Consider the following 10,282-nt stretch of genomic DNA (forward strand, 5'->3'; position numbering starts at 1 on the left):
GGCTGAGATCTAGTATGAGGGAGAAGGGGATACAGGAAATTAGTTTAAAAAGTATATTGAGTAGAACGTCATTAGATATAGTCTCAAATATTTTGTTATCTTTTTTTAAGAGCAACGGGGCTGGCAGATAGGATTTCGTTTCTCCCTGTCTCTGGCCCACACTCCAGTACAGTAGGTGGCGGTAATGCACCTTAACATTGGATGCCAACCGCTGATAAAGAAGAAGAATACACCGTTGACGTCATAACTGTGCGACACTCAAAAGCTGATACGTGGGGAGGTGACTTGGCGAAAGAAAAAAACAAAACGATTTTGAGTGAGATTGTTTGAGAAACAAGTTGACTCATTTAGCTGTTCATTTGTTTGATTTAAAAGCTAGTTTCTTAAGAATTGCAAACAGTCAGTATGTTGTCTGGCCAGAGGCTAACTAGACGGCTTGCTATCGAACCAACGTTAGCTAGCTAACACGGTGGCCAGTTAACGTTAGCTACCTTGCTTACCAAACAACAAGGACTGAATCCCGAGGCTTCTGTTATTTTGCATTTGTAACTTTTTCGAACTGTTGGAAACATAACATCGAGCTAATCACTACCATGAGTTTGACGATGGAGACCAGTGTCTCTTTCCTCAAATATGAACTTGCATCGACCATCGAACAGGCAGTGAGGTGTGCAGTAGAAGCCGTTTTGAAGGAAACTGCTAGAGTAGTCGGTATCAAACTGGCCGCTGCTCGGACTGCTGCTGCTGAGTCTCATCGTGAGAACCAAAGTTTGAGAGAGAGACTTGACGTATCTGAGGGTGAACTCAAAGCAACACGGTACTACATGACAGCAGCCGAGAAGAACATCAAACAGTGTTTACTTCTTAATCACAATCAGCCTAGATCAGGTGCTTTAGGACCTGGTTCCGAAGAGTCTCCTTTTCTCTTTCCCCCCACTGCTTCGGGGAGTCCTTCCAATATGCTCACGACCCGTGGCCCCAAGTCGTTTCGAGCCTCATCCACACGATCACAGTTTTCTAAGTCACTCCCCAGTGTCGGTCTTTGCTTACCAACAGTGCAGCATGAATGGCCCAGGAGCAGCGAAAACTTGAGAAGAATACGGACATCCTCCTCCACTGTCTCTTCTACCAATCCCTCACGAACATCCAAAGTGCCACAATTAGAGGTTGGAAACTCATCTCATCACACTGAGGAGGATACAGAGGGTCAATTCTACATTACAGACGATGGCGTTGCAGAGAAAGGTAGGCTTACATCCTACACATATACATTTATACTGGGCGATTCCAGCTCAGCCCAAAAATATTTTGGGTATCAGATTTTATAGTCAATTCTCACAACTTCATTGGGAGAAAGGATGTTTAACATGCATTTTACCCTTTTCACAAACAATTTGAGAAAATATGACACATGGTTCCTGAAAGACTATGATCTGTGAACTGTACACGATTCAGACATGTTGGTGTCATTATACTCCTAATAGTGTGCTCTAAAATATGGAGTGTGGCTATATTCTTAAGAAGAAAAAAACAAATGTATTCAACATAAAATGCCCTTTTTGATTTAGCTTATTCTTTAGACATTGTTTGCAACAATATACTCATCAAACACATCACATTTCCAGAGTGGGCTCTGCCACTTTTGAAGAAATTATCATTTTTATACATAGAAATTGACATTATAGTTCATTAACCAACCACTGCCCTCCTGTAGGATTCAGCAAATCACCATCAGAGGGAGTTATAATACAGTGGGGCAAAAAAGTATTTAGTCAGCCACCAATTGTGCAAGTTCTCCTACTTAAAAAGATGAGAGGCCTGTAATTTTCATCATAGGTACACTTCAACTATGACAGACAAAATGAGAAAAAAAAATCCAGAAAATCACATTGTAGGATTTTTAATGAATTTATTTGCAAATTATGGTGGAAAATAAGTATTTGGTCAATAACAAAAGTTTATCTCAATACTTTGTTATATACCCTTTGTTGGCAATGACAGAGGTCAAACGTTTTCTGTAAGTCTTCACAAGGTTTTCACACACTGTTGCTGGTATTTTGGCCCATTCCTCCATGCAGATCTCCTCTAGAGCAGTGATGTTTTGGGGCTGTTGCTGGGCAACACGGACTTTCAACTCCCTCCAAAGATTTTCTATGGGGTTGAGATCTGGAGACTGACTAGGCCACTCCAGGACCTTGAAATGCTTCTTACGAAGCCACTCCTTCGTTGCCCGGGCGGTGTGTTTGGGATCATTGTCATGCTGAAAGACCCAGCCACGTTTCATCTTCAATGCCCTTGCTGATGGTAGGCTTTGTTACTTTGGTCCCAGCTCTCTGCAGGTCATTCACTAGGTCCCCCCGTGTGGTTCTGGGATTTTTGCTCACCGTTCTTGTGATCATTTTGACCCCACGGGGTGAGATCTTGCGTGGAGCCCCAGATCGAGGGAGATTATCAGTGGTCTTGTATGTCTTCCATTTCCTAATAATTGCTCCCACAGTTGATTTCTTCAAACCAAGCTGCTTACCTATTGCAGATTCAGTCTTCCCAGCCTGGTGCAGGTCTACAATTTTGTTTCTGGTGTCCTTTGACAGCTCTTTGGTCTTGGCCATAGTGGAGTTTGGAGTGTGACTGTTTGAGGTTGTGGACAGGTGTCTTTTATACTGATAACAAGTTCAAACAGGTGCCATTAATACAGGTAACGAGTGGAGGACAGAGGAGCCTCTTAAAGAAGAAGTTACAGGTCTGTGAGAGCCAGAAATCTTGCTTGTTTGTAGGTGACCAAATACTTATTTTCCACCATAATTTACAAATAAATTCATGAAAAATCCTACAATGTGATTTTCTGGATTTTTTTTTCTCATTTTGTCTGTCATAGTTGAAATGTACCTATGATGAAAAGTACAGGCCTCTCATCTTTTTAAGTGGGAGAACTTGCACAATTGGTGGCTGACTAAATACTTTTTTGCCCCACTGTATATGCCATTTAGCAGATGCTTTTATCCAATGCACCTTGCAGTCATGCGTGCATACATTTTACACGTGGGTGGTCCCGGGAATCTAACCCACTATCCTGACATTACAAGCACCATGCTCTACCAACTGAGGTACAGAGGACCACTGAGTTCCCCTTGAATCCATTTTTGCATTCACTGTGTTGGTCATAAAATTAATCAGAACTTTAAAAGTAACAGTCCCTAATCAGGAAATGTGACGTACTTGTATATTGTTTAAAACAATGTCTAACAATTTACCAAATCAAAAAGGGTACTTTTGAAATATTAATATTAGTTTTAATGTTGAATAAATGCATGTGTGCGATTTGTATTTTATAATATAGCGATTCTCCATATTTTAGAGCACTCTATTATGAGTATAACGACATTAAGCTGTTGTCTGTATCATGTACGGTTGGTTCATGGATCATTGGGTCCATGTATAGGTCTAAAAAGTGCCAAAATTGCCACTTAAATGTATTTTAAATTTTTATCATGCTTACAAATGTAAAAAACATATCAAACATCCATCTTCCCAATGAAGTTTCTATGTGATAACTACCAGAACAATCTGAGATACCAAATATATTCAGGCTATGCTGGCATGGAATCGCCCTATTTGCATGTACTCAACAAATGAAAAGTCTCCTGCTCACTGATCATGATGATATCATTTATCTCTTTCAGAGTACAAAGTCCGTGCAAGTGGAGGAGAGGACTCTGGAATAATTCAACAGGAGCAGGAGGGAGGAACAGTGGCAGCAGAGGACCTTCACAGAACTTCTGATATTACCAACTTTGAGTTGGAGATGGGCCAGAGTCACCCAGCAGGCAATGTGAATGACCTAGGCCTGATCCAGGTGCTCGATGAGGTGGATGAAGTCAAAAGAACAGTTAAAATTGAAAACGACCCTGAGGTCCCAAGTATGCTGGAGTCCCACCTCCCTGAGTCATCACAACAACTGCCACAGACGCCAGCTCACATTGATAATGATGGTGACAATGATGGTCACTTCATGGGGTTTGTCCCACCCTCTGCAGGGGACGCTGGTCTTCTAGGGGCTTTTGAAGTCCGAAGGGAGAGCTCGGATAAGGTGCATCGTTGCAACGTGTGTGGCCGGGGATTCCGCCGCTTCTACTGCCTGAAGACACACCAGCGCATTCACACGGGTGAGCGGCCATATCCCTGCAGGTATTGCGAGAAGCGTTTCCGACACCTGGACAGTTTGCATAAGCACCAGCGCATCCACACTGGGGAGAGGCCCTACCGCTGTGCCCAGTGTGGCTGCTGTTTCAGGGAGCTAGGCCAGCTCAAGAAGCACAGGCTGACCCACTCACCTGCTCCCACCACAACCCACCCGGCAGTGGCACTGTCTCTACTCCAAGCAGGGCCCTCCTATACATGGCCACACCTCCACTCACAGTCCCTGGATTCCTAATCAGGATGGATTTGGTACACACATTCATACAAACATATTTTGTAAACATGATATGATGGTACTAATTTTGTGTGTTAAGTTCACCCTAATCAAAGTTAATATTATTTAATTGACAATGTACATAAGCTGATCATGTAAGAATCATCTATTTCAGGTAGGCTAGTGGTTAGTTACCCTTTCCTTTTCTGGGCCTCTCGAGTGGCGCAGCAGTCTAAGGCACTGCATTGCGGTGCTAGAGGTGTTACTACAGATCCGGGTTCATTCCCGGGCGGTGCCACAACCGGCTGTGGCCGGGAGTCCCATAGGATGGCGCACAATTGGCCCAGCGTCGTCCAGGTTAGTGCTCATCGCACTCTAGCGGTTCCTAGTGGCGGGCCGTGTGCCTGCGGACTGACCCCGGTTGCCAGTTGAACCGTTTTTCCCCCAACACATTGGTGCAGCTGGCTTCCGGCTTAATTTGGCGGGTGTTAAGGAACGCGATTAGGCAGGTCATGTTTCGGAGGACGCATGACTCCACCTTCGCCTCTCCTGAGCCCGTTGGGGAGTTGCAGCGACGCGACAAGATCGAAATTTGGGGAGAAAGGAGGGTAAAATACAAAAAACAAGTAAAGAATAATCTATTTCTATTACTGCTTGTTCACAATGTTCTTAATTGGCATAAAAGGGTGTTCATTATGCAGTCACAGATAGGAGCAGGTCTGCAGATTCCGCCTGGAAAGGTTTATACAACAGTTTGGCATCAAGGGTTGATTTTCGTTAACTACACACACCTGGTAAAATGGAAATAGAGAACACTTTGGCTGAGTGGATAGCACAATACAGAAATTAATAGTGTTTTTGTTGGTATTAAATGCAGATCTTTATCAACAGTTTAACACTATAATTATAAAGCCAAAACTGAAGGGAAAATATGTATTTAAAGTGATGCTTCTGTTGTATATTGTTTTCATTAGCCTGTTCATTTTGAACAGGAATGAATTTATTTTGTACATTTTTGATTTACCAATAAAAAGTCACATTTTCAGAGTGTTATTGGATTATTTTGTTTAATATTGTTACATTAAAATATGACTTCATAAACAGTACACTAGACACCAAGTTTATTAATTATAAAATATGGTTATTACAATATGTTCTACACATCATAAAACGCAGATAACTATACTACCCTGCCCTTGCTGTCTGGCATTGCTCATCTAGGGCCCTGTGTTTTGTACAATCATGTAACAGCAAGATTGTTCTACATTGTAGAATAATAGTGAACACATGGAATCAGGTAGTAACCAAAAAAGTGTGAAAAAAATCTAAATATATTTTAGATGAAAGATTCTTCAAAGTAGCCACCCTTTGCTTTGATGACAGCTTTGCACATGCTTGGCATTCTCTCAACCAGCTTCATGAGGTAGTCACCTGGAATGCATTTCAATTAACAGGTGTGGCTTAAGTTAATTTGTGGAATTTATTTCCCTAATGCATTTGAGCCAATCAGTTGTGTTGTGACAAGGTAGGGTTGGTATACAGAAGATAGCCCTATTTGGTAACAGACCAAGTCCGTATCATGGCAAGAACTGCTCAAATAAGCAAAGAGAAATGACAGTCCATAATTACTTTAAGACAAAGGTCAGTCAGATAGCCTAGTGGTTAGAGCGTTGGGCCAGTAACCGAAAGGTTGGATCGAATCCCTGAGCTGACAAGGTAAAAATCTGTTGTTCTGCCCCTGAACAAGGTACTTAACCCACTGTTCCTAGGCCATCATTGTAAATAAGAATTTGTTCTTAACTGACTTGCCTAGTTAAATACAAAAAATAAAAGTCCATCCTGAAACTTTGAAAGTTTCTTCAAGTGCAGTTGTAAAAACCAAGTACTATGATGAAACTAGCTCTCCATGAGGACTGCCACAGGAAAGGAAGACCCAGAGTTACCTCAGCTGCAGAGGATATGTTTATTAGAGATAACTGCACCTCAGATTGCAGCCCAAATAAATGCTTCACAGAGTTCAAGTAACAGACACATCTCAACATCAACTGTTCAGAGGAGACTGAATCAGGCCTAAAATATATTTTGATTTGTTTAACACTTAATTGGTTACCACATGATTCCATATGTGTTATTTAATAGTGTTGATGTCTTCACTATCATTCTACAAAGTAGAAAATTGTAAAAAATAAAGAAAAACTTTTGACTGGTACTGTATTTGTTGTGTTTTCATCATAAACCACATTTCCATCCACAGTTTTTATGCAGGTAAAGTCATACCATATAAAAAATAATAACGACAGCTGTGATGGAAACAGGACGTTTTGGTACAATTTTATAAATGCTGACAGATCATTTGTTTGTTCAACATTGTAGGATCTTTTTGTGTCGGTAAAATTAATTATGCGAATTATGGCGGTGGAAACGCCTTTATGCGCATATATTGATATAATAACCATCATATCAAAGTAAACTTGATATGGTGTGTGGTCCTCCCACTACGACTCGTCTGGAAAGCGTGCAGCTTATTAGACTACAGATGAACAGTGGCATAAAGTATGCTACATGACCAAAAGTATGTGGACACCTGCTCATCGAACATCTCATTCCAAAATCATGGGCATTAATATGGAGTTGGTCCCCCCTTTGCTGCTTTAACACCCTCCACTCTTCTGGGAAGGCTTTCCACTAGATTTTGGAACATTGCTGCGGGTACTCGCTTTCATTCAGCCACAAGAACATTAGTGAGGTCAGGCACTGATGTTGGGTGATTAGGTCTGGCTCGCAGTCGGCGTTCCAATTCATCCTAAAGGTGTTCGATGGGGTTGAGGTCAGGGCTCTGTGGAGGCCAGTCAAGTTCTTCCACACCGATCTCGACAAACCATTTCTGTATGGACCTCGCTTTGTGCACGGGGGCATTGTCATGCTGAAACAGGAAAGGGCCTTCCCCAAACTCTGCCACAAAGTTGGAAGCTCAGAATCATTTAGAATGTCATTGTATGCTGTAGCATTAAGATTTCCTTTCACTGGAACTAAGGGGCCTAGACTGAACCATGAAAAAACAACCCCAGACCATTATTCCTCCTTCACCAAACTTTACAGTTGGCACTATGCATTCGGGCAGGTAGCGTTCTCCTGGCATCCGCCAAACCCAGATTTGTCCGTCGGACTGCCATATGGTGAAGCGTGATTCATCACTCCCAAGAACGCGTTTCCACTGCTCCAGAGTATAATGAGCCTAGTGGTTAGAGCATTGGTCAAGTAACCGAAAGGTTGCTGGATCGAATCCCTGAGCTGACAAGGTAAAAATATGTTGTTCCGCCCCTGAGCAAGACAGTTAACTCACTGTTCCCCGGGCGCCAAAGACGTGGATGTCGATTAAGGTAGCCCTCCGCACCTCTCTGTTTCAGAAGGGTTGGGTTAAATGCGGAAGACACATTTCAGTTGAAGGCATTCAATTGTACAACTGACTAGGTATCCCCCTTTCCCAATGGCGGTGAGCTTTACACCACTGCAGCCGACGCTTGGCATTGCGCATGTTGACCTTAGGCTTATGTGCGGCTGCTCGGCCATGTAAACCCATTTCATTAAGCTCCCAATTAACAGTTATTGTGCTCACGTTGCTTCCAGAGGCAGTTTGTAACTCTGTAGTGATTGTTGCTACTGAGAACAGAATATTTTTTACGCGTTTCAGCATTTGGCGGTCCCGTTCTGTGAGCTTGCGTGGCCTGCCACTTTGCGGCTGAGCCGTTGTTGCTCCTAGACGTTTCCACTTCACAATAACAGCACTTGCCATTGACCGGGACAGCTCTTGCAGGGCAGACATTTTACGAAATGACTTTTGGGAAGGTGGCATCATATGATGGTGCCATGTTGAAAGTCACTGAGCTCCTCAGTAAGGCCATTCTACTGTTTGTCTTTGGAGATTGCATTGCTATGTGCTCGATTTTATACACCTGTCATGTGGCTGAAATAGCAAAATCCACTAATTTGAAGTGTATTTGATATTTTGGTATATGATTGTAATACCCCTTTATTTATCCATACTGTTTCCCACATATGCTCTACAGTACATTTAATAAACTCTTATTTAAATGTACAGTGGCTTGCGAAAGTATTCACCCCCCTTGGCATTTTTCCTATTTTGTTGCCTTACAACCTTGAATTCAAATTTATTTTTGGGGGGGTTTGTATCATTTGATGTACACAACATGTCTACCACTTTGAAGATGAAAAATATTTTTTCTTGTGAAACAAACAAGGAATAAGACAAACAAAAAAACATGAGCGTGCATAACTATTCACCCCCCAAAAGTCAATACTTTGTAGAGCCAACTTTTGCAGAAATTACAGCTGCAAGTCTCTTGGGGTATGTCTCAAAGGCTTGACACATCTAAACACTGGGATTTTTGCCTGTTTTTTAAGGCAAAACTGCTCCAGCTCCTTCAAGTTGGATGGGTTCCGCTGGTGTACAGCAATCTTAAGTCATACCACAGATTCTCAATTGGATTGAGTTCTGGGCTTTGACTAGGCCATTCCAAGACATTTAAATGTTTACCCTTAAACCAGTCGAGTGTTGCTTTAGCAGTATGCTTATGGTCATTGTCCTGCTGGAAGGTGAACCTCCATCCCAGTCTCAAATCTCTGGAAGACTGAAACAGGTTTCCCTCAAGAATTTCCCTGTATTTAGCACCATCCATCATTCCTTCAATTCTGACCAGTTTCCCAGGCCCTACCGAGGAGACACATCCCCACAGCATGATGCTGCCACCACCATGCTTCACTCTGGAAATTGTGTTCTCGGGGTGATGAGAGGTGTTGGGTTTGCGCCAGACATAACGTTTTCCTTGATGGCCAAAAAGCTCAATTTTAGTCTCATCTGACCAGAGTACCTTCTTCCATATGTTTGGGGAGTCTCCCACATGCCTTTTGGCGAACACCAAACATGTTTGCTTATTTTTTTCTTTAAGCAATGGCATTTTTCTGGCCACTCTTCCATAAAGCCTAGCTCTGTGGAGTGTATGGATTAAAGTGGTCCTATGGACAGATACTCCAATCTCCGCTGTGGAGCTTTGCAGCTCATTCAGGGTTATCTTTGGTCTCTTTGTTGCCTCTCTGGTTAATGCTCTCCTTGCCTGGTCCGTGAGTTTTGGTGGGCAGCCCTCTCTTGGCAGGTTTGTTGTGGTGCCATATTCTTTCAATTTTTTATAATGGATTTAATGGTGCTCTGTGGGATGTTTCAAGTTTCTGATATTTTTTTATAACCCAACCCTGATCTGTACTTCTCCACAACTTTGTCCCTGACCTGTTTGGAGAGCTCCTTGGTCTTCATGGTGCCGGCATGCTTGGTGGTGCCCCTTGCTTAGTGGTGTTGCAGACTCTGGGGCCTTTCAGAACCGGTGTATAAATACTGAGATCATGTGACAGGTCATGTAACACTTAGATTGCACATAGGTGGACTTAATTTAACAAATGATGTGACTTCTGAAGGTAATTGGTTGCACCAGATCTTATTTAGGGGCTTCATAGCAAAGGGGGTGAATACATATGCACGCACCACTCTCCCGTTTATTTTTTATTTTTAAAGAAGTTATTTTCTTCATTTCACTTCACCAATTTGGACTATTTTGTGTATGTCCATTACATGAAATCCAAATAAAAATCCATTTAAATTACAGGTTGTAATGCAACAAAATAGGAAAAACGCCAAGTGGGATGAATACTTTTGCAAGGCACTGTATCTTTGCTCTGTGCAACAAATGCAATGTGTTGAAGACAGACAGTGTTTCTCCGACTTTTATTTCTCTGACGTTTATTTGTGCAATGTGGATCAGCACTCTTGACAGGACATATGGGGGGGATGCGACAGACTCT

The 10,282-nt window shown here is 42.3% G+C and overlaps 1 protein-coding gene across 1 annotated transcript; it reads left to right on the forward strand.

The window, feature by feature from the left end:
* Positions 1–258: 258 nt before the first annotated feature.
* LOC120045150 (Krueppel-like factor 6) lies at positions 259–5,458 on the forward strand. The gene is made up of 2 exons (XM_038990072.1): positions 259–1,245; positions 3,681–5,458. The coding sequence occupies exons 1-2, from the start codon at positions 594–596 to the stop codon at positions 4,430–4,432; spliced, it is 1,404 nt and encodes a 467-aa protein (XP_038846000.1). The 5' UTR covers positions 259–593; the 3' UTR covers positions 4,433–5,458.
* Positions 5,459–10,282: the final 4,824 nt, after the last annotated feature.

Source organism: Salvelinus namaycush, chromosome 3 (genome assembly GCF_016432855.1).
Source record: "Salvelinus namaycush isolate Seneca chromosome 3, SaNama_1.0, whole genome shotgun sequence".
Classification (NCBI taxonomy): domain Eukaryota; kingdom Metazoa; phylum Chordata; class Actinopteri; order Salmoniformes; family Salmonidae; genus Salvelinus; species Salvelinus namaycush.

Bases quoted from the DNA above. Each gene is read 5' to 3' on its own strand.
- LOC120045150 (XM_038990072.1), top strand. From the start codon at position 594: ATGAGTTTGACGATGGAGACCAGTGTCTCTTTCCTCAAATATGAACTT. The intron at 1,246-3,680 runs GTAGGCTTACAT...TATCTCTTTCAG, and splicing joins CGATGGCGTTGCAGAGAAAG to AGTACAAAGTCCGTGCAAGT.